Raw genomic sequence first — 23,404 nt, 5'->3', positions numbered from 1 at the left:
GCAGAGGGTATTATAATTATTTCATGAAATGTGTAACGCACAGGAGACATCTTCGAGCCCATAAAATATTTATATATTATTGATCAATATCAACAGTCGATATAACTCTGTCATGTTCTATGCGAACTTGAAACTTGCCTCTTTCTGTTGCACTATATCACGCAGCTGTCATAGGAACGATCGGTCGAAAAGTAGGTTTGGTATGAAAAACTATTTTGTTTATCTAGATATCATGACCAAACTCGGCATTTATAAATCCCTCGTCATTTATTCAAAATCTTTATACATCGGACCATTATATCTGTAGCTTTCATAGGAACGATTGGTCGAAAATTAAGTTGTACGAAAAACTTAGTTTGAAAGGTTGGGTCTGCAAGGGTATCAAATCTTTGGCGTGCCAAAGAAAGCCCTTCTTTCTCGTTTATATTTTCCGTTTTTATCTCACAGTCGTAACGTTTAGGTGTAAAATTGAGATTTTGAACTTTGTGTTTTCCTTTGACGTTGATAGACGTTTTACAGGCTTTTAAGTGTGGGGATTTATTATTGCACACAAAGTAGTAAACATAGAAATAATTCGATGGTTTTTATTTTAAATAAACTCGGAATTGTATTTCTTGCATCCTATAAAATTTGTCAAATGTCCTATGGCGTCCGTGTGCACCTTGACATAGGTGCAATTGGGATCGTACAGGACAGTTACTTGCTCTTCTTGGAAATCATCATCATATGAGCTCTCCAAATGCACCGTCGGCACCTGCAGTTCGACGAGCTCAATGCAGTCCAGATCGCAAAGTAGCTCCAGTAGGAGCATCGTGTCCACGGGCAACAGATGCGGAAAGCGAAGGAACAGGCTGTGCACGGTGCTGCCGTTGCGCGTAATGCACTCACTCAGCACGGCGCCCATCCAGCGATCGAGGACGCGACGATTGAGAGAAGCATTCACACGTATCCAGGGCTGTGGACGCATTGCAATCACATCGCGCGTGGCCTCAGTATCGCCAACGGACTTAGCCGCCGATTCCGGATTGCCCTCTGCTCGCTTAAGCCGTTTGGAGCGGCGGGCGCAATTGAACATTGCCATTTCACCGTCTGTATCCGTGTCTGTGGCCTCATCCCCGCTGCTCGGCTCCATCAGCGGCGTGAAGCACAGTTTGACCTTTTTGCTGGGACTCGCCTGTTGTGTATCCGAGTCAGACAGTTGGCGCTTTTGGCCCGCCACCGCTTGCAACGTTGCCGGCGATGCAGCTACCAGTGTCTGGACGCGCTCACGCTCCAATCGCTTGATATGGAACGTGTGCACCACCCAGTTGCGCATATGCGATTTATGGACATACATATAGCTGGCCACGCCCACACGCTTAATAAGATCATGCGCCTCCAGTTCGAGCAGCGCCTCCAGCAAAAATTTGCCCAACGGAAAAATGCGTCGCAGCTCCACAGCATCTGCGCCAAGGGGGTATTGTTGTACATGCTCCAGAATGTCTTTTATGTGCTGAATGGCGCTCGGCTCATAGTTGCGCTCCAGCAGCGTGGGCAGCAGCGTCTCGAAGCTGTTATCCGTATAGTGCCAATAGGTGGCTCTGTATGAAAAGTAAATGTTAATAATTGGGCCTTTAAACATGGAGGAAGAAGAGCGGAAGTAGAAGAATAAGGCAAAATTGGGAACAGAATATGTATCAGTAGAAGAAGCAGGGATGGGGCTAATGTCTGGCTGAGGCATAAATGAAAGGAGAAAAGCGAGTATGGAGAGAAGGGGAGAGCACGGCATCTCACTTACTTGGCCACCTTATCGAGCACCATTTTACGCCGCTCATCATGTTTAGGCTGCAGCTGCGAATGCTCTAGTTCCTTCATGCGAATGGTGGGCAGATGGACGACAAAGACGTCCTGGGCGCGTGCACGCTCCTCCTTGTTCAACGAAGGTTCGTAATTCTGTGGCCGATCTGTTTCCTCTTTGCCCGCCTCATAGTTGAGCAGCGCATTACAAAGCGTATGCCAATTCGTGATCCTATACAGCGTTGTGTCAGCTAGAGTTTTGCCCAGATCCTTTACCTCCTGCGGCTGCTGCTGCTGGCGCCAGTAAGCCTCCAGTTGCTGCACCAACGCTATGAGATTGCCCGTGGACACGGTAAGCGTCGTGCTGCTCGACGTGGAGCTATCCAGTTGCAGCTGCAGCGGCACCATCGGCAATGCATCCGCCACCAGCTGACGTAAAAGGGCGCGATGCTCATAGATGATGCGCTCTATGGCATTCAGATAGTTTCCACTGCGCATAATGCAACCAAAGGGGCATTCGCCGTGCTCCAGCCGCGCGCAGCTAATGTTAACCGATTGCCCAAGCGCGTCCAGAGCGCAAAAGAAGTGCATGGAGCGCATGGGCAGTTTATTGAGCTGATTGTAGACGCTGCACTGCACCCGATACGTGAGATTCGCTGGATGGAAACGCACACGAGCCGCATGGCGAGCACTGCAGACGCTCTCCAGCCGCTTGGCATACTCCGTTTGCGGTGCATTGTCAAAGATGCTGCTATAATGATCCAATATTCGATCAGTGGCGGAGCCGCTCTTGACGGGCATGCTGCTCGTGTCCACATTGAGTATATTTGCTGGCAATTGCAGATCCAAAGCTAACCAGTTATTTGTCGTCCACTCGCCCAGAAGCAGCAGTTGAGCGAAATTGGGCGAGGGCAATTGCAAACTGGTCAAGCCCGGCTGCTCATGGAAACGTCTCTCGAAAGCATAGTAGGCGTCGTAGAGCAAGTGTCCGTACTTTTGGCACACCAGCCGGTACTTGTACTTAGAGCTCAGCAAATGTCCCGGTCCGGATACTTGACGATTAACGTGCTGCATATTACGCCGCTTGACGGCCACCAACAGCGAATCAGCTCGCGCTTTATTAAAAACCGCATTCAGTACATCCTCAGAGAAGTGTTTGTAGATCTCGAATGCTTGCAGATTGAACAGAGTCTTATCCTTGGCGCTGCACAGTATGCTATGCTGTACACCTAAGACGACAGTTATCTGCAGTTCGGTCTCTGTAGTTGGATTTGCATAAAGCAATGAATCCTGTTCACCATTCGGCGGGATGCACTCCCTGAAACGGCTGCGATAATCCTCAAGGTTGTCCGGCAGCAAGAATTGACGATACACAAAGTCCTGCAAACAAAATAAGATAAGGTAAGAGCGTGATGGTGTAAAGTGATCGAAGCACATACATTCGGCAGACGGGTTCAGGATTTGCGTGCCTCTGAGAAGATATACACAAAGGTGCAAATTGCAAAATTTGTGACTATACATTTAATAATTAGGATATTGGGATAGGGTATCCAATGCTGCGTTGTGATTCGGGTATCGATATTTATCGATTTCTTGGGCACAAAATAAGTGTCAAATAAATAAAAAAAAACTTGATTTTCGTATGAGAAGAGCATTTCAAATTTTGTTAAACCTGATTTTCAAAAAATCACCTTAAAATGCGCAGGAGCGGAAATTGAAAATCGATATTTATCGATTTTATGAAAATAGTAAAAGGTTGAATGATCGAATTTCGATATATCCCTATTAACGGAATGACATGGCTAAATTGAATGGAAAGGGCATACACATAGATATCCATCCAAATAATCACTCACCTCATTAATGATCATACGATGCAGTTTCTCAAGTATGATCACAAAGTGAATAATTAGCTTCTCGATTTGATCGCTGCGTGCAGGATACTCTTGCTTGAGCTGGGGTAGGAAACGTTCATTGTAGATGGCATTGAACTCCGGCTGGGCCTGCATCATATAGATCCAATTGCGCACGTCGGGCTGATCGCGTTTCATGCGTATGAGGAACTGCAGCCGGCGCACACAAGCCTGCGTCGTCTTGTTATTGATGCCCAAATAGCGACGGATTACATCACGGCAAATGGTGCCCACATTATAGAGTGCCAGTGCTGGCAGCGGTGCATCAATGAACAGGTAGACAGCCCGTCCCATTTTGAGCACACGATCCTCGGCGGGGCACCAGGTGACGCGCAGGGTGCGCATATTGCGCAATGCATCGCGATCTATGTCATCTCGCGGTCCGCTCTTGCGCTTTCGCACATCCATCGAGTTGGGACCACGGATTTTACTGAAACGTGGCACCGGCTTGAGGCGCATCAAACTGAGACGCTTGCGCACAGGGAACGGCGCTGTGGCCTTGCGTGCATTGGATGCCGTTGACCGGGCGGCAGCAACTGAGTTGCGCTTCACCCAGGACCAGTGACGAAACTGATGAGCAAAGAGCGACGAGCTAAGACCAGCGGCGCCTTGCTGATCACCCGGCACACTGCCATTATCCAGCTCCAGTGCTTCTTCAAAGTCAACTGTGCGCACAAAGCTTAAGGGTTGCAGACGGTTCTCATTCCTGCCGACCACCTTACGCTCCTTGTGCTTGAGGAAACCCAGCTTGGTATAGATGCACACATGCTGCAGCTTGGCCCAATAGTCTGCAATCTGTTCGCGACTCCCGAACTCAAACGTGATCTTCTCATAGCTACGCTCCGGACTAATGCGTTTGTAATTATGTCCGCTGCTCGTGGTGGTGTCCAGCAGGCAGGTGCGTCGATTCAGATAGACCCAACGCTGCAGTGTATCGCGACCGAGCTGCCGTTCGCTGACCTGCAACAGGCCCATGTTGTTCAGCAGTCGCAGCGTGCCCAGATATCGCTGCTGTAGACTCACGCGTGGTATGAGTTGCTGCAGTTTCAGCTGGCTAAGCAGATAATGCTGACGCACCGGATGCTGCAGTTGGGGTCGCAATTTGTCCATAATATCCCGCTCAACCCGAAATATACGCAACATCAGCGACAGCGGCATACGCTCCAGTGCATCCACAAAGTACAGCCAGCCGGCGGGTTTGTCACTGTAGGATGGCAGCGGTGGTATGAAGGTGCGCCAGCTTATCTCTTGCGTGTAGGGCAGCACTTCTGACTCTTCGGCCTGCCATTCCTGCAGAAACTCGCGTGTCATCAGCGATGGTTCCGTACGTTGCCAATGCTGCAACAGTTCCTCGTTCATTTCCAGCGGCTTCTGCTCCCGTTGCTGTTCGCACAGCAAAAAGAAGAGGAACTCGTGCAGGGTGCACGCCACCAGCAGCTTGGGCGCCGATGGTTTTGGCTTTTCCGCCTGCTGACGCTCCATACGTAACCTTTTGCGTGCCAACAACTCGCGTCGGTCCTTGCCCGCCAGTTGAGAGGGACGCATTTGTCGTTCCTCAGTCAGCAAATGGAAATTGTTCTTCAGACGCAAAATTTCGCGCTGCAGCTGCTCGTGCTGGATATCAATCTTGGGATGCGTGACCAGACGATAGAGACGCACACGTTGCTCATACTCTAGTGTCACCTCGTACAAATTCAAAATGCGTGCATGCTGCATTCGTTCTAGCAGCCGAAACATTGATTTGCGGCATATTTTCTCAAGCGAACCGATATTCTTCTCTGATTGCATTATGGACCTCGCCAAATCCATGGTATGTATGATGCAGGACTTGTCAATTTGCTGCACAATTAATATTTTGCGTGCCACATGCTGTGGTGTCTCCTTTTCTGCGCTTTTAGCCGGCTTCATGTTGAATACCATGGGACGCACATTAACTTTAATATTGGGCAGATCATTTACAACAATGTCTACATTCTGTGGCACGTTCTGGAAACAAAAAGGGATGAAATGGTTTACATATATATTCTTTGGGTTTATTACTTTGTCTATATAGTGTTAGGTTAGAGCTTGACTCACCAGCTGCTCCTGGCACTGCAGCTGCAACACCGACTTTTCCAACTGCTCTTTTTTTTCCATGACATATGCCTCGGCCTCTGTGCCAACAACCACAAAGCGTGTGAGGCGCGACTTGCCCACAGTTTCCGTATAACTTTTGATCATTTGCTTACGCAGCAGATGCTTGATGGCACTGCGTGCGATTTGAAAATTAATGGACACATATTGGCCTAGCTCGAGGGTAGTCATGCCGCGTGCACCGAAACGCTTGATGGCGCGCAGACACTCAAGCTCAATGGGCATATTGACATAGGCGTGACGCTGGCTTAGCAACTCATCCGGCTCCTTGTCGTCGCGCTCATCATTGTTGTCCATTTGGCTAAGCTCTTCGAACTCCATGTTGGGATTACGCAGACGCACCACCGAAATCTTTCGTCCTTTGGTCTGCTTGGCGCCGCTGCTGGCTGGCTGTGGCGGATAAACCATTGTAGTCTCAAAGATCTTCCGAAAATTGTGCGAAACGAGCAGCTTTTTCATCCTTGAATGATTCAGATCCGGTATGCGATCCAAAATTTCGCCCGGGGGCACATACTGGTTTGGACTCGCCTTAATCTCTGTATAAAACTTCTCCATGAGGCACTGCAAATGATTCTTGTAGATGCGAAAGAAGCGCGGCAGCATGACCAACGTCGAGGCCAGATTGCGTCCATTGCAGCGTTCCGTATATTGCTGGCCAATTATCAGATGCTGCTTCAGCAACCAATTTCTGTGCAGCATTCAATTCTGATGAGTGAGCAACTGCTGGACTACTAGCTGGACTACTCACCTTAAGTAAAATATTAAGCTCGGATCCTTAAAATAGTTGGTCATCGACCAGGGCCCACGCGTCGTTTCGCCATTGTAGCGTGCACGTCCTACACTCTCTAGAAATATATAGTGTTGCACGGACATCTCACGGGGCAGCAGCATATTGGGTGGCTTCAGTGCCTTTGTACGCTCATCCTGACTGGCCACCACAACCAGCGTCTGGTGATAGCGCTCGGTTGCCGCCGCGGCGGTTAGTTCCTGCAGCACACTTACATTAACGGCCTTGCGCATCTTGTAGTCCATGCAGTTCCCACGAATGGACCCATCCTGTATAGGCGCATAGGGCGGACGCAAAAAGGGGCAGCTTTCCGGGACCACTGGCAAGCCCGATTCCTCATCCTGATCATTGAAGCGCTTATAGGGTGGCAGCCAAGGACGTGCTACGAACAGCTCATAGAACTTCACTTTGTCCGTGGAGCGCAGCAATAGCAACCATATCTGCTGCTGCAGCGCGTCCGGCAAAGGTTTCCCACCGTATAGACGTATGTTTAGCAAGGACCACAAATCTAGAGAAGGAATTATTATTATTTACATTTCAGACTTATCCTCAAGTATGCAGACTGCTTGCGCATACTGTTTAAAAATCTATTTCATTTCCCGAATTCACTTACATGGCAATGTGGTGCCTTCCAAGCCTTCCAGCGCTATTTCGTCGAACACGGCGCTTATCCAGGAGCCATCTGCATGTGCCGCACACATTTTATCCGTTTTCAAATACCAATTTAAATTATTTAATTCGCATTTCAATTTTATTCACTGCGCACTGAGCGTCGTCGCGTAAAACAGCTGTGCTTACAGAGTTGTCGCGTGTCTTCCAGATTAAGTTTAATTAATTGAACTGCTAGAAGATAGTATATGATATAATGAACTTATTTTCTGTTCCTTAAATAGCAGGTTAAGTTAGCAGGCAACTCTTTAGTTAAAAAATTGAATAAAATGTAATGGGCATGAATAATTTTAATTCTGATTAATTGTATTCTACATTTTGTAGATTTCTTTAATCATTCGATAACTCATCTATTCATTTACTCAGTTCTTCATGAACGTGACAGCATTGCAGAACTTTTAAAAGTATTTCATGCAAAGTTTATCGGTTATCAAAACCTTAAAAACAACAGTTTAAAAACTTAAACAATAATATATGCATATTCAATTCAAGAAGTGCATAGATCACATGAATAAATGAACTAAATCAAATTTGGAACAAAAATGCACAACTCTGGTGCCGCGCAGTGTTGCAAAATCTGCACACAGTATGCGTTAGAGCAAGACCACACTACACTGACAGCAGCTGTCAAAAAAGATGCAGCTGCCTGCAAACAAACGCCGCAACCGCTGTCAATTCTAGCGCTCTTTTACTAGGTTAAAGCAGAGAAATTTCGCAAGCGGCTTGCAAAAAAAAACTGAAAGAGTACAGAGCTAGCGGAAACTATATTAAATAAAAAATAACAAAAATCAAATTTAACACGCACACATGTCGAGCACAACCATGTCTACATTCAGTTTTGCAAGTATGGCAGCGCAGCTTAACGAGGAGCAAGGCATTTCGTTCCAAGACAAAGCTGAAACCTGGGACAATGCCGAGGATGGTGAGTAGACGCCGGCCAGTTAAACGCGGGCCAATAAATATTCTCCCATCTTTCAGTCAAAGCTGTTGTTGAGGCTCTCAAGAGCAAGCCCACAGTTCATTTTCTCAATCTCGATGGCAATACGCTGGGCGTGGAGGCGGCACTGGCCATTAGCGAGGCACTGAAAACACATCCAGAATTTCGAAAAGCATTGTGGAAGAATCTATTTACCCGTCGTCTCAAGTCGGAAATTCCTCTCGCACTGAAGCATCTGGGTGCTGGTTTAATTGCAGCTGGGGCCAAGTTGACGGTGCTCGACCTCAGCGATAATGCGCTGGGGCCCAATGGCATGACTGGCCTGGAGGAGATTTTACGCTCGCCCGTGTGCTTCTCGCTGCAAGAGCTGTATCTGAACAACTGCGGGCTTGGGCCGGAGGGAGGACGTATGCTGTCTGTGGCACTGATCGATCTCCACAAGAATGCCAAGGCGGCGGGCACACCGCTGCAGTTGCGCATCTTTGTTGCCGGTCGCAATCGCTTAGAAAATGCTGGCGCCAAGGCAATATCGAAGACATTCAAGGTACTGCAAACCCTAGAGGAGATTACCATGCCTCAGAATTCCATTTATCACGTGGGCGTCGCCGCTCTCGCCAGTAGTTTCAAAGAGAATCCACATTTGCGCGTCCTCAACATGAACGACAATACACTCAACGCCCGGGGTGCCGCCAAAATAGCTGAAGTTTTCGAGCATACACCGCTGTAAGTTCAACCCTTGCAGAGCCCAATAATTATGCATTCTCTTCTGTCTGTTTATTCATATTCCAACAAATTTAACACCAACCTCTATCGCAGTTTGCGGGAAATTAATTTTGGCGATTGTTTGCTGAAGACTGATGGCGCCTATCATTTTGCCGAGGCTTTGGAGCAGAACCATGAGCATCTGGAGGTATTGGATTTAGGCTTTAATGAGATCAACTACGATGGTGGCCTTGCGCTGGTAACAGCTGTGCAAAATAAGCCCAAGCTTAGGATATTCAATTTGGATGGCAATTGCTTTGGCCAAGCTGGGAGCGCACAAATCGTTGACCAAATGGCTAAAGCCAAGAATTCCGCCGCATTGCAATCCATGGACGAGGTCGTATCTGAGGAGGAGGGTGAAGAAAGCGGTGCCGAAAATGATGGTGGCGACAATGAAACACCCGAGAATAGCGAGGACGAGTATAACGATTACTTGGAGGAAGAGGACCCAGAGGATGATGGTGAATACGATCCAAATGATACCACCGAAGAGGTGGACGAAGATGATGAAGAGGACTATGCCAACGAAAATCTCGCCGAAGAGACCGCCTACGTGACCAGCAATGCCTTTTCCACCAAGGTTAGTGGCCAGTGGCAGGTTAAACCAATCCGATTAATATCCTTGATAAATTTATGATTCGCCGCAGCTTTTTAACGAAACCATCAACTCTAACAAGACCAGCAACACTTCTGACATTAACAAAAATGGCAACAAGACGGTCATTAACGTCAGTTGCACCCCGGCGGAGTTTTGCCTGAGCCAAACGCCGTGCACACTGCAGCAATTTGATTCCCTAGAAGCGACAAACAAGCTGCAGGCGCTGCAGAACATAATCAATGTAAGATGAAATCAAAAGCGAGAGTCATTAAGCTATATAGACACCAATTCAGAAATTCAATTTTGGTCCGATCTTTAACTTTGAAAAATTATTAGGGAGGGGAGCAAAACTGATTTGAACTGCACTGAGTTTTCTATGACCGTGCCAAGCCGGTTATTATTTGCTACTCTATAAAATATTAAAAAATCCCATTTATATATTCATGCCACAGCAATTTAGCGATGACAACCACTTGCTGCTGCTCATCTTTACGACGCTCAAGTGCGCGCATCTGTCCCAGACATCCCAGGCGGCTTTGGAGCTGGCCGTTTCACTCTACCAGGCGACCTTTGACTATGCCATCAAAACGGAGCAGGAGTCGCGCGTGCTGGACTACTATCTCAAGCAGCTGGGCCTGTTGCGCAGCGAAGAGCATTTCAAGAGCGACTACAATGTCAAGAGCTGTCGCTATGCTCTCCGGGAGGCAATCAAAAGGGAAACGTTTGCCAATGATAATATTAAAAATACATTTAAAATATTTCTCGATCAACTCGATGTTTAGAGTATGCCATTAAAAACGATTAACAAAGGATTTCAAGAACTATATTAACTATTTTAATAAATAAGTATATATTACAAATTCCAAACTAAAATTCAAATGCTTGTTTTGTTTGGGTTTCTGTTTGTAAAAAAAATAATCAACTTATTATAATTACAACGTTTATCAAAAGAGAAAAAAAGGCATTACTTTTTCCACAACACAATCAGCGTGTGATAATATCTATGTTATTCGAACTTTCAAAATAATAAAGAAAATTTCATATATTTTTCGTCAAATTAAGGAGTTTAAGAAATATTTGTTATTTCTTGAATGATCGATATGAACTTTATAAAAGACTAAAACATTTCTATGTTTAAATGATCCGATCTCACAATGGAATTTTTTAGGTTTGGAGCTTTAAGTTTTCTTTTTTACTGAAAAATCCAGTTTTAATACCAGCTTGTTTTTAAGTCATCATAAATGAATTTTTCAAGAATTTTTATTTTGCCGATTATATTATGTGGTAATATGCGATCTACATAACAACTGATATGAGCCTAATGAGACAATATAAAATAATATGCTACCAAATTAGTTGTTCCCACTTTTGAGAGTTGTTTCTAAGTTCTGGAAGCTCGCTATATTCTTTTTTATGCAAGTAATTAATTAAAAGGAATATATTCGGAATCAGAAAGAAATTTAAGTTCAGTAAGTTTTTTTTTGCGAGCTTTATGTTTTAAGAACTGTTGAATGGACTCCCCTGCACTGTTATTTACATTTGAGAATATAATCAAAACAGCAAGATTGCGTAAAATACATTTTATTTACAAGAAAAAAATGGTATTGTATGTGACTACAAACTATGTTTACAAAACATGATAATTGATGGATTAAAGAGTGCTTTGTATTTAATATAATGGTGGATTATCGCTTGTTTTTCTTCTTTTTTTTGTTTTTGTTTTTATTGTTGTCCTTGTTAAAAACTATATATTGAAAGAATGTTGCGAAGTTGTTACACAATAAAAATAAAATGATATAATGTGAGGAAATTTTGAAACATGAAGCGGACAAACTGCAATGCTTTAAAAATTCCTTAATTTTGTATGTTTCTATGAACGTTTCGCAATCGTATATTAGAAATACTTTTTCCTTTACTTATTTTAACCAAGTTTATGACCTTAAACACAATTTGTATTCTATGCATTCGGTATTTTTTTTGGTAAAATATTTGTAATAATATACCAGGAGTAGATCCAGGAGCAATAAGCATAACAGCTGCTGGAAAGTATTGACTCTTAATGCCTATATATCTTAGGCCTCGAAATCGGAATCATCGTCATCGTCCAAGCATTCAATCTCATCATCGTTGCTGTCGCTATCGATGACGTATCGCTTTTTGGGTGCCTTCTTCTTCTTGCCACCACCGCCGCTGCTGTCGTCGTCACGTTGACGCTTTGCCGCCGCCGGTCGTTTGGCGGGTGAATCATCGATATCCTCATCGCCATCATCGTTGTTTCCTGGTGCGCTGGCTGCCTCAGTGCCGCCCTCATCATCCGATAATAGGAAAGAATAGTCGATTTTTTTACTAGCGGCACGGCGACCAGGCCGCTCAACACGTACCGTTTCCATTTCGACATCTCCGGTACTCTCATCAGGGGAATCCTTCTTTGAACCCTAAATATCGGGTATTTGAAATTAATAAATGTCACCATTAAATAGCCAAAGTTATGAAACTTACCTTAGCCTTGGAAAAGTCTAGTTTGGGCTGCTTAAGTCCATCGCCGTTCTCTTTCTTTTGACGCGGCTTCTTCTCGGCTGGCTCCTTTTTGAGGACTGGCGCTTTCTTAGCCTTGGGCGAGGTTTTTGTAGCGCCGCCCTCGACCAAGACGTCAAAATCGTCGACCTCTTCGACAGTTTCCTTCTTATCCACTTTAACCTTGGTGTTCCGCTCCTTAGCCTTCACGGCGACCAATGTGGCGGCTTGGAATTTCTTGATAATATCATCAGTGATCGTAAATGCCACACGTTCGCCAATGGGATCGGGAAAGATGTCTGCGTTGCCAGCGGCAGCTTTGCCCTTTTTGCCACGGATTGTTGCCGGCTTTTGACCTTTTATGGCCTTGGCTTGCTTAAGATTAATGCCCTGCTCCTCGAGTCGCTCCTTCTCCTCAACCTCGTTCAGTTTAGCTTCAAGATTATCGAGATCATCCATCCATAGATGAGTTGGCGTCTTCTTTATAAGATTATCAAGCTCGGCCAGTTTGAGATCACGCTGTTTGAGTAGCTCGTTCTTTCGTTCCTCTGTCAACATCCACATGGACATGCCTAGCAGGTAGTCGAATTTCTTGACCTCCGATAGCTTCTGGAAGGCCTTTTCGGGATCTACTTCTTTTTTGACCTTCTTGCTGCTAGTCGTAGCCAACTCTGCACCCTCATCCTCCTCATCGTCATCATCTTCGGCAGCTTCGGCTTCCTCCATTTTGATCCGACGTTGCCATTCTTTTACAGGATCAGGACGATAGCCACGCTTGATGAGCTCCTCAATCATGGCCTTGCGCTGTTTATTCTCAATCGTCAGCTTCTTCTCGCACTTCTCCAAAATGAAGCGGGCCTGATCGCTCAGGCGATCTGATTGTGCCGTCAGCTGACCCACAAGATAATCCTTGCGGCGATTATAGTATTCCAAGCGCAGTTTATAAAACTCCATCAATATATCCTTAGGTGACGGAAAGCGACGCAGACAATTGTTCTCATCGAAGGCGTGCATCTGGTTTGTGGATAAGGATGAGCTCAGCTTAAGGACACGATGGAAACCGCCAGGCTCGCTGCGTAGACGCTCAAATTCACCCGGGGCGAAACTGACGACAAAACGCACTGTGGTATCCGTATGATATTCACGATATTCGGATACAACTGCTTTCACCTTCTCGGTGCCATTGGACAAAACTTCTAGCACATTCTCCTTATAGTTTTGCGTCCAAACGCCAACGGGCAACTCAGTGATCTCTATGCGATTATCGGGAAGTAATTGAATGTTGCCCGAATGTACGTAACGACCATCAGAGACATAGTCCATGGAACCTTGAAAATTCTTGTACCACGGATGCAACGGCAACAGTTCATCACCATTGATCAAGCGACGCAAATTGCTGATAAGATCGCGCGGGTTATAATTGGCTATTTTTGTGGACCAACCAGTGCCGATGCCCTCGGCGCCATTCACCAGTACCATGGGTATAATGGGAATATACCAAATTGGCTCAATACGCTGACCATCATCCACCTGATACTGCAGCAGGGGATCATCCAACGGATGATAGATGAGACGTGTTAGCGGCGACATCAATGTGAAAATATAACGAGCGCTCGCAGAATCCTTGCCACCAGTGAGACGTGTACCGAACTGACCGCGCGGCTCCAACAAATTGATATTGTTTGAGCCCACAAAATTCTGTGCCAAATTCACAATGGTCATCTGGAGGGACATCTCGCCGTGATGATAGGCTGACATTTCAGCCACCGAACCCGACAATTGGGCCACTTTTACCTCACGCTTATCGTTACGCTTGAAGCACGTAAACATGACCTTGCGCTGACCGGGCTTAAGGCCATCCACCAGACTGGGTATGGAACGTTCGTTGTCCGCATTGGAGAAAAGCACCAGTTCCAGATTGATAAAGTCCGAGTAGCTAACATGCTTTGTGCCCTTGGTGTACAGATAACGCTCTGGCAGACCCAATTGCTTGCGACGCTTCACCTCGTCCATGTGATTGGTTAACCAGTTTTTGCGCGACTCCACATGTTTCTTGGCAAAGGCCATCACAATGTTATCGTCATCCACCTGGCCATCATACTTAAATAGGATCCGATGGCGCTCCATATCCTTTGAATAATACAATTAGATTTTAAATTTGTTCAATTTTTCTTCTTTTAGGTATTTCGTTTTTAAAGATTATAAAATCAAGAAATAAACATATCTATCAACTTTTTTCCGAAAATTGATAATATAACAAGTATGAGGTTCTAGTCGGGAGCTCCCGACTAGGGGATACCCTGAACCCTTTTCTTCCAACATCAAATGCATATATATATTCTATTTTAAAAGCTATATGTCAAGTTTGGTGACATGACCAAAATTGCCCATAAAACAGGACAAGTCTCTAGCTCTTATAGGTTCTGAGATCCTTGCGTTCATACATACGGACAGACGGACGGACGGACAGACAAACGGACATGGCTAGATCGACTCGGCTATAAGTGCTGATTAAGAATATATATACTTTATGGGGTCGAAGATGCTTCCTTCTGCCTGTTACATACATTTGGATTTTGCACAAATACAATATACCCTTATACCCATATTTAATGTGTTCAGGGTATATATAAAAAAATCAGCTTAATAAGCAAATAGTCAGCATCGAGAACACATTTCGTTGGAATAGTCATCTTAAATCCTATCTGGGAAGTTTTTGGGACTGGCACGTAATGAGCAGTAATTTGTATGACACCTATATATTGACATCACAATTATGCCTTTAGCTGACGAGATTAAGAAATATTGAAATATAAATATATGTTATAATATATAGCAGGTTTATAATTATGTTTAACTACCAAAGTGGCAGGTGAAGACCCCTTTGTTTCTGCATAGTATAAAAATATTCATTCAGTTTGTTTGCATGAACGCCTTATTCTCAGGCACATATTCTCAAGCACACGAAATACCAGTTCTCATAAATAAATTAATAATACAATCAATAATAACAATCGTTAAGCCCACCTGGAAATATTCTTTTGCCTCCTTGGAAGTCGAGGTACCGAGACCCTTATAGTATTTGATATTGTACGTATGATGATTGGGCGTATCCATTTTCCATTCCTCGAATTCGGGCAGCGAATAGAAGGAAATCTCTTCATTCTTTTTCGATGCCTTCACAATGGGCGTTATGAACTCCTCGAGGAAGGGCAAACGCAAAAGTTCCGGCCAATTGGTGTGTATGAAATTGATCAGTAAACCCTTAATATGGGAACCATCCTGATCCTGATCAGTCATGATCATAACTTTGCCATATCGCAACGTCTTTAGATCATCCATGGTGAGATATTTCTTCTTGTACTGCAGTCCAATAATCTTGCACAGATTATTGATCTCAGCATTCTCCGTAAGCTGTTTAAAGGTGGCTTCGCGCACATTGAGCAGCTTGCCGCGCAGCGGAAAGACCCCATAGTAGTTGCGTCCGATGACGCCCAGGCCGGAGACAGCCAAGGATTTGGCTGAGTCTCCCTCGGTGAGAATGAGGGTACACATTATGGAATTTTTGGTGCCTGCCTCATTGGCATCTTCCAGCTTGGGTATGCCTTTGATTTTAGTTGATTTCTTGCCGCCAGTTTTGGCAATATCATTCTGTGCTTTAAACTTCGCCCAGGCCAGTACAGACTCCACAATGCCCGCCTTTGATACATTAGAAATAAACTTCTCGGAGAGCACACACTTGGAGCCAAAGCTTTTGGCCTGCAGTGTCATGTTCTCTTTGGTTTGCGAGTCAAAAGTGGGATTCTCGATTAGGCAATTCACAAATATCCACAAATGGTTGCGCACTTGAAACGGTTTTATACTGATGCCATTCTTGTTCTTCTTTTTGAGCACCTCAATCAGCTGCTTGATGACATTGTCAACCACATGATCGACATGGCGACCACCCTTGGTGGTTGCTATGGAATTAACAAACGAGACCTGCTGAAAGCCACGATCCGAGGGGCAACAAGCAATTTCCCATCGATCGCCGCACGCCTCGTATACCACCTTCAGAGGCTGGCCAGCTTCATCATCTGTATTCTTGATAAACAAATCAATGTAATCCTTGAAGCCCTTCACCGGCACCTTGGTGCCATTCAAGAACACAGACACGCCCTTCGTGGATGCTGCCACATCGTAGGCGCGACGCGACATAAGCGCCACAATATCATTATCGAGTGATTCCATTTTAAACTTTTTTAAGTCGGGGCTAAATGTTATCTTCGTGTAATCGGTGCCATTAAAGTCTGAAATCTAAAAGGAAACTGATATCAGTTAAGGCTTAAAATTGGGCATAGGTAATTGGTACTTACAACTGGATCACCTGCTTTTCCCATGTTGTTGCCCCAGGTCTGCTTGAAGCACTTCCTATACTTCCTTGTCGCCGTTTCCACGGTGAAGCTGGTCGAGAAAATGTTGCACAATTTGGCACCGTAGCCATTACGACCACCAGTTACCTTCTTCTCATCATCATTGTAATTGGATGAGGTCAAAAGATGACCAAATATCATCGTGGGCACATACATATTCTCGTCTTTGTGCATCGTAACCGGTATGCCCTGGCCATTATTCCAAATGGACACTATATTCCGCTCCGGATCAATATCAACTTTAATCGTATTCATCGCCTTGTCGCGCTGCTTATTATCAGCTGCATTCACCAGAATCTCATCGAATATCTTGTAAAGTCCCGGCACAAATGATATCTCACGTTGCACCATGCGATTCTTTTCGACATCATGTACCCACATTAGCTCCTTGGTAAACTCCACGGATCCAATATATGAATCCGGACGCAAAAGAATGTGCTCCAGCTGCGATTTCTTCTGGTACATCTGTTCGATGGACATGCCGCCTTTACCCTTGCCATTCTCCATTATGACGACTTTGTGGTTGCTGCTGCTGCTTTGTTGCACGTGCTAAAAATTAAAACAACAATGATAGTTAAAAGCAACCCAACATAACTGTACCCTCAAGCACGCTGCTTTGTTTACGAATAGAAAGCCGTAGCACAAATTGTGATTATCCAGCGTAAGAAAAAACATATCTTCGGGGTGTCGAATTTTAAATGCCCTTACACTCTTAAAAGGTTTGTAACTGCAAAAATTGCTTGATTTCTTTTTGGAAAATCCGTTCTGCCTAATCAAAAATAATAATAATATTAAAGAACCTTGCCAAACGTATCTGCTTATATTATTGATCAGGCTTTAATGTGTAGCGAATTTCATGACAAAAAACTGATGTACTCTGGGTAGGGTGTAAAAATAGTTTTCAATGCTTTTGTTTTTGGCGCGAACACAAATACACAGCCATTTAGGCATAACAACTTTCTTTTAACACAAACTGTGGTCGAAAAATAATATTTGGTTTAAATGAAATGTATGCTTCTTTTAATGATTTACTTCATACTTTTAAGTTCAATATAAAAGTGCAGCAGCATATATTTAAGACTTGTATATTACCTTCTCTAGCCTGAAAGACGCGCGCAATGCGGTGTTTGTGTATGTATAACCTCCCTGTCTTTAGGCGGGATAGTTGAGCCGGCTGCTTATGCGTCAACAACAACTACAACATGAAAAACATTTGCTAGACAAAAAATAAGCAATACATTTTTACAAACAATTGCAGCATTATGTAATGCAACTGTATATATGTATGTGCGCCACGTTCAGTTGCACCCACAAAAAGAAAAACGCAAACTTAGCGTAAATATATTTTCGGGTGCCCGTGTATGCGTGTGTATCTGTGTGAGCGGCTTTACCGGCTTTGCTGTTTAGTCTATGAAATATGCTATTAAATATAATTTTACCAAAATAAATCGAGTGTATATGTAAAGGGCATTTAAAAAGCCCAACTTCTACAATTGCCTTCGTAAAGGTATTTCGTATACACAACTTACGCACAAAAATTCTATCTATATGGGCAGCGCCATTTTTAATTTGCAAATGCGACGCCAACGGGTAAAAAGCGTTTAATTCTCAACTCACATACAAAAAAGACCCATTAGATAGTCTGCTTTAACTCTTTCCATTCATTTTAATTATGCCAAACACCATTTTGCTCACCTTTTTAGTTGTTTGTGTGAATTTTGTGGCTGCTTCGACGAAACCAACGCGCGACTGCGACTGCAAAATATGCACACACAGTAGACGCCGCCGCACTTTATTTTATTTGCTGCGTTGGTCTTTGATTTGTACTGCACGTATTAGTTGCACAGTAACACTTAATTCTATATTACACGCAATCAATTAGTTGTAACACTAAATAAAACGGACTTTACAATAAAATTTAATTGGTGAAAATTCCTTGGCTGCACAATCACCCGTCGTCGCCAAGCCAAGAATACAGACGATGGTTCCTCTGTCGATATAATTATCGATACGTGAAGCAGATGTTGCCAGACCTAGGGAAATGCTGGATTTGTACTGCAACAGGCATGAAACAAATAGAAATCTACGCTAGTGCTGCCACCTGTTTGATATTTTGCTTGAAATGGCACGTAACAATCGATGTGAACTAAAAAAAATAACAGTTATATTTAAATTCTGTGGCATCATATTGATTGCATACAAACTATAGTTCAATTATGGTTATAACTAACCCGTTTTTAATGGCTAAACGTTTCACTTTTGCGAAAATGTTATGCTTACGTTTGTATAAAATCATCATGTATGCTTAAAATAGTCAGATTGCGTTAACTGTCGGAAATGACCAATGCTAAATATCATGCTAAATTAACGAAAATTTAAGGCTAATGCGACTAGGAGAGGCCTGGCCGGCTAAACAAGTTTTTTGGTCCTCGACTACGTCCAACTGACCTTGACCAACGACAACATAAGGTTTGTTGCACTTGCAGTTAAAACTAGTTTTTCTTTTTTTTTACGTATATTTGTAAAATCAACGAATGTTCTGTTTTGGATCAATCTGAGATGGGAAGTTAAAATTGCAAGTAATCGTATAGGTCAGTTACTCAGCAATAACGACTTACACATTGTCTGTACTTAACGGGGTGACGTCATTAAAGCTCATTGAACTTGCACAGCATCTCTCATTACATGTGCATGCACACATACATATATACATACACACATACATACAATAGCATCAGAAACTTCATCATCAAGCTGTGGCCTCCATTTTTAGCCTTCCGATTAGCTGCAAGTTTACGGCTACACAATATTTTCACTCTCACTGGCATTAAATAACATGCAGTTACCCTAACAATGAGCTTATGACACAGAGATAAAGGGAGAATTTAGTTCTTAGTATTTTAGTTTTTTTTTTGAGCTAACTTGGCACACAGATATCTTAAAAGTAAGATACACTTTTCTTCAGAAATTCTTTTATACATTGTACGCTTGATATTATTTTACTAGTGTACAACAGCTTCGTTTTATTGTTTTATTTTTTGCTTACAGCACATAGAACTTGATGCTTTTCATTTAACTCGTTACCCGGCTTGAATACGGGTTTTCTCCGAGTGTTGTTCTGAGTGCTGGGGGCATAAAACGTTTTGTTCTAAACGATCTTTGAGTCAGTCTTGAAACAAAGTTGTGCGACACGATTCCACTTCGCATTGACAGTTGTTGGATTTCAGTTACGAAAAAGAGTAAATATATATACTATATGCGCGATATAATTATAAGAAATACCAGAGATCTGCTGTGCGTGTAAACATCAATATCTATAGAAAAGCCAAATATTTACTTAATAATTAAAATAAAAAGTGCACTTTGAAGATTAACACCAGTGGAAAAATGAATGCAGCTGCTATAATTGATATACTATATCAATTAGTTAAAGGTCCCGCCTTGATTACTGCAGTTATTTATTTTTAATGATTAAAACCGGTATATAATATAATACAAACAAAAGCAAACAGGCTAGAGAAATTAATGCAGATTACTTTCTTGTTATTGTTTTTCTTTTTCATTTGTCAATTAAGTAAAGTGCAGTCAGAATTAACGCATCTTGACTAGAAATGCGGTTCATTAACACTGGAACTTAAGATTAAAATTCGTTGAAGATTGGCTTGCATTCTTTGCATTCGGCCACGCCTGGCAATATTTGCGAGTTGAGACTGTGATCTGGAATTTGGAATTTGCCCACAAATTGGCGCGTTACCTGCTTCTGAGGAGAAATGGATGTGATCTCGTCTCTCCAACAGAATAGTTTAAGTTTAGTTATATATGAATATATATGTTTCCTTTTAAGAACGCCTTGTTGTTTATTAAGTTCTATATTCCTAATTACCGCTGACCCTGCTCTCCTGCTCCTCCGTTTTATCCACACAAAGTGTTAACTTCTCGAGCGAATGCAAACAAGGAGTTAAGTGCCCAAATGCACTTTGTCATGTAAAATGGCCCGGGGTTTGTTTTTTTTGTTTGTCAATTGTTTACTAAGATGAGACATTAGCGCGAAAATTTGCTACGTGCTCGAAAGCGGAACAGAGTAGAAAAATACATTGGAACAGAGTGGAAGAGACGTTACCCTTATCAGGTTTTTGAGCAATTGGGTGTTGAGTTCAGCTCGGTTGAGTTCAGGAAGAGATTTCGGACTGGGTTGAAGCGATAATCGTTGTCGCTGCCTCATTTTGTTATCGCAAAAATGTGCCTTTGTTTTGTTTTTGTTTATAGCATATATTGCATATATTGCATGGGATTGAAAACATTTGGTGTGATACGCGGACTCAGTTTCAAACTTGAAGTCGAACGTTGACCAACTGCTGAAGGAATAGAAAAATAGAAACAAAATGGTAAAATAAAAAGACATCAAATGTCTCTGGCAATTGCTTTAAAGTCAAGCTTCAAAGTGCCGTCAATTTCAAGTTCAATTGCAGGCAGCACTTCAAGTTTAGCACCAGACAAAAAAAAAAACAAAAGCAAACACATAATACTGCTAACAATGAGACACGTGAGGTTAACAAAAGTTCTCGTTCTGTGCACTTAATTATTGTTTTAATTCTCGCGTTTGAAATTGTTTTTGCTACATTTTACGCTCGCAACATTCAAACAACACGCTCAGCAACAAGTTAGAGTTTAGCTACATGTCATCTTAGCAACATGTCACCTTAGCAACATTTGAGTGCAGTGTTGCAAAGGCAGCATTTGAGAGAGTAAAGAGAGAGAGAGAGAGCGAAAAAGTCACATATACCTTTATACAACATGTAGCACAACATACTGATTGCTCATCTCTTTTGGCCCATTCTCTTTCTAAAGGCCCGAGCTATGCCTGCCATAGAGCACAAATTAAATATCACCGAGGAGGAAGTACCAGAGTGCATACGTCTCCTGGCAGCAAAACAGGGAGAATGCTCGAAGACAAAACAGGAGACAATTGCACAATTTCGCAATTATATCTTAGGTAGGTTTCGAATGATGTACGCCTGAAAAATAACCGACTAAAAATGGTTTTTGACATTCTACAGAGCGCAATGACTGTCAGCCGCATCGCAATGATGATAAATATCTGGAGAAGTTTCTGCGCGCGCGCTACTGGAAAATTGAGAATAGCTACAAATTGGTGGGTTTATCTAAACTAATTTATTTAAAACTATTTTTTATGAAAATCGAATTGCCTGGTTTATTGATTAACGAGCGCACAATGAAGCCCGCAACAGCTGGGAAGTTGAATTTTCAGAGTTCCTATTATGAGCTAAGTTTTAGAAAATTCTCTCCGAAAAACTGGACTCTTAAACGATTTTATTGGGGACTTGTTTCATGCTTTTCGAAAAATCTTTGAATTGGGCGGGGGATGGAGATCAAAATGTGCAAAAATTGGAAGAAAAACTGATTTAAAACTGAATGATAAACAATGTGTGGTTATATTTATTTATGATATCTTTTAGTGCTTATCAAATAATTATTTTTACAGATCTGCAACTATTACAAATTTCGTGAAGAGAACAAAAGTTACTACGAGAAGGTTCGTCCTTTGGATTTGCGGCATCTCGGCGATGAGAATATATTGACTGTGACGCCATATCGTGATCAGTTGGGACATCGCATACTCATCTATCACTTTGGATTGTGGCGGCCAAATCGCGTGACTGTGGACGATATTTTTAGGGCAACCATTTTGCTGCAGGAACTGGGCTCGCTCGAGCCTATCTCTCAAATAATGGGCGGGGTGGCCATATTCGATTTGAAGGATTTGGGTCTGGAGCATATGCTACATTTAAGTCCCAGTGTGGCACAGAAAATGATTGCCTTGCTTGTGGTGGGTGCGGGATGCAAAGATCTTGCTAAATTAAATGTAAAACTCCAAGTTTTCCTTTCCTGCAGACCTCCATGCCCATACGAACCGCCGCCCTGCATATAGTCAATCAGAACTGGCTATTTAATGCGGCTTTCAAGATCTTTAAGCCGTTTCTCAATGCCTCCATGCGTGAGCGACTCTTTATACATGGAAGCGACATGAGATCGTTGCACGAGCACATTTATCCCGAGCATTTGCCCAAGCGGTAAGTTTACTATGGGGTTTTCTTCCATGTATAAACGAATAACTAAACTTCATGATCTTTTCGACAGTTATGGCGGTATGCATGAGGATTATTCCTATACGCTCTGGCTGGATATGTTGCAGCATCAGTGCGCCAGCAGTGAGATTCAGAAGGACATGGAACAATTAGGCTTTATTTTCGATTAGCAATCTTTAATTTTCTTTGATGCTCTGCGGTTTAATGCTCTCTTAAATATTAAATAATCTTCTTAAAAGCTCAATTTTAATTTTAAGGACACATTATGAATTAAGAAAAAATATATAAAATATAGATTTTTTTAAAAACAGCTTTTTTAACATACTTATTGAAACAGGTATGCGCTTTTGAGGTTAGGATAAACAATTTTGGAGGTTAGGTTTCTGATGATCTGATCTGATGAATATTTCATTTTCTACATTCCTTTGATATCTGCTCTCGGACCAGTTGTTTCCATAATAACAGGAAAATTAAAAAAAGCAACAAAAAAAATGTAAGAAAACACAGGACTTACACTTTATAGATTTGTATTACCTCTTATATAATTTCATACATAGTTATTTACTTTCTAAACTTATGCATATCTGATCAAATATGCATATATTATGTTATGTTCAGCAAAAACCAAAACAACTATTTGAAGTTATTAATCAAATGATTTAATTTTAGGTCTGTTATTTGCGATTTACCAGCCTTAGTCTTTCCGGGTCTACACCATTTTCAGCTGTTAGGCACTTCAATATTTAAAAGTAAAAGGGCAACATTTTCCAGAACTCAATTTTTCTGCTTTTAAATC

General features: G+C 42.8%; 4 protein-coding genes across 5 annotated transcripts; 2 read left to right on the top strand and 2 right to left on the bottom strand.

Annotated features, from left to right (window-relative positions):
• Positions 1–205: 205 nt before the first annotated feature.
• Positions 206–7,357, bottom strand: LOC115769244 (general transcription factor 3C polypeptide 1). Its single transcript, XM_030713957.1, has 6 exons — positions 7,223–7,357; positions 6,571–7,117; positions 5,766–6,510; positions 3,633–5,675; positions 1,778–3,156; positions 206–1,580 (listed from the first exon to the last, which is right to left on the bottom strand). The coding sequence occupies exons 1-6, from the start codon at positions 7,308–7,310 to the stop codon at positions 590–592; spliced, it is 5,793 nt and encodes a 1,930-aa protein (XP_030569817.1). The 5' UTR covers positions 7,311–7,357; the 3' UTR covers positions 206–589.
• A 552-nt stretch (positions 7,358–7,909) lies between these two features.
• Positions 7,910–10,446, top strand: LOC115769293 (ran GTPase-activating protein). The gene is made up of 5 exons (XM_030714019.1): positions 7,910–8,200; positions 8,257–8,938; positions 9,032–9,557; positions 9,625–9,816; positions 10,028–10,446. Exons 1-5 carry the CDS (start codon positions 8,086–8,088, stop codon positions 10,355–10,357), a joined length of 1,845 nt encoding a protein of 614 aa, XP_030569879.1. The 5' UTR covers positions 7,910–8,085; the 3' UTR covers positions 10,358–10,446.
• Positions 10,447–11,141: 695 nt separating this feature from the next.
• On the bottom strand, positions 11,142–18,447 carry LOC115769228 (DNA topoisomerase 2). Its single transcript, XM_030713940.1, has 5 exons — positions 18,197–18,447; positions 16,445–17,050; positions 15,117–16,385; positions 12,075–14,219; positions 11,142–12,010 (listed from the first exon to the last, which is right to left on the bottom strand). The coding sequence occupies exons 2-5, from the start codon at positions 17,006–17,008 to the stop codon at positions 11,648–11,650; spliced, it is 4,341 nt and encodes a 1,446-aa protein (XP_030569800.1). The 5' UTR covers positions 17,009–17,050; positions 18,197–18,447; the 3' UTR covers positions 11,142–11,647.
• A 1,227-nt stretch (positions 18,448–19,674) lies between these two features.
• On the top strand, positions 19,675–22,872 carry LOC115769232 (alpha-tocopherol transfer protein). 2 transcript variants are annotated; one of them, XM_030713945.1, is made up of 6 exons: positions 19,675–19,740; positions 21,350–21,494; positions 21,559–21,653; positions 22,005–22,349; positions 22,415–22,593; positions 22,661–22,872. In XM_030713945.1, the coding sequence occupies exons 2-6, from the start codon at positions 21,359–21,361 to the stop codon at positions 22,776–22,778; spliced, it is 873 nt and encodes a 290-aa protein (XP_030569805.1). In that variant the 5' UTR covers positions 19,675–19,740; positions 21,350–21,358; the 3' UTR covers positions 22,779–22,872. The 2 variants fall into 2 exon arrangements, with proteins under 2 accessions (XP_030569805.1, XP_030569804.1); XM_030713944.1 differs by lacking the exon at positions 19,675–19,740 and adding an exon at positions 20,823–20,886.
• The last annotated feature ends 532 nt before the right edge of the window (positions 22,873–23,404 follow it).

This window comes from Drosophila novamexicana, unplaced genomic scaffold (genome assembly GCF_003285875.2).
Source record: "Drosophila novamexicana strain 15010-1031.04,08,12 unplaced genomic scaffold, DnovRS2.1 tig00004549-arrow-arrow-pilon, whole genome shotgun sequence".
Lineage (NCBI taxonomy): Eukaryota > Metazoa > Arthropoda > Insecta > Diptera > Drosophilidae > Drosophila > Drosophila novamexicana.
This window is presented reverse-complemented; position numbering and strand designations above follow the sequence as displayed.

What these genes read in the sequence shown, in the direction of transcription:
- LOC115769244 (XM_030713957.1), bottom strand. Translation starts at nt 7,310, where the DNA reads ATGTGTGCGGCACATGCAGATGGCTCCTGGATAAGCGCCGTGTTCGAC. An exon ending in ATCGTATGATCATTAATGAG is followed by an intron (nt 3,157 to 3,632) that starts GTGAGTGATTAT and finishes TTTTGTTTGCAG; the next exon opens with GACTTTGTGTATCGTCAATT. An exon ending in GTGCTCGATAAGGTGGCCAA is followed by an intron (nt 1,581 to 1,777) that starts GTAAGTGAGATG and finishes CTTTTCATACAG; the next exon opens with AGCCACCTATTGGCACTATA.
- LOC115769293 (XM_030714019.1), top strand. Translation starts at nt 8,086, where the DNA reads ATGTCGAGCACAACCATGTCTACATTCAGTTTTGCAAGTATGGCAGCG. An exon ending in GTTTTCGAGCATACACCGCT is followed by an intron (nt 8,939 to 9,031) that starts GTAAGTTCAACC and finishes CCTCTATCGCAG; the next exon opens with TTTGCGGGAAATTAATTTTG. An exon ending in GCAATGCCTTTTCCACCAAG is followed by an intron (nt 9,558 to 9,624) that starts GTTAGTGGCCAG and finishes GATTCGCCGCAG; the next exon opens with CTTTTTAACGAAACCATCAA.
- LOC115769228 (XM_030713940.1), bottom strand. Translation starts at nt 17,008, where the DNA reads ATGGAGAATGGCAAGGGTAAAGGCGGCATGTCCATCGAACAGATGTAC. An exon ending in GAAAAGCAGGTGATCCAGTT is followed by an intron (nt 16,386 to 16,444) that starts GTAAGTACCAAT and finishes GTTTCCTTTTAG; the next exon opens with ATTTCAGACTTTAATGGCAC. An exon ending in TAGACTTTTCCAAGGCTAAG is followed by an intron (nt 12,011 to 12,074) that starts GTAAGTTTCATA and finishes CCCGATATTTAG; the next exon opens with GGTTCAAAGAAGGATTCCCC.
- LOC115769232 (XM_030713944.1), top strand. An exon ending in ATTTCGCAATTATATCTTAG is followed by an intron (nt 21,495 to 21,558) that starts GTAGGTTTCGAA and finishes GACATTCTACAG; the next exon opens with AGCGCAATGACTGTCAGCCG. An exon ending in AAATGATTGCCTTGCTTGTG is followed by an intron (nt 22,350 to 22,414) that starts GTGGGTGCGGGA and finishes CCTTTCCTGCAG; the next exon opens with ACCTCCATGCCCATACGAAC.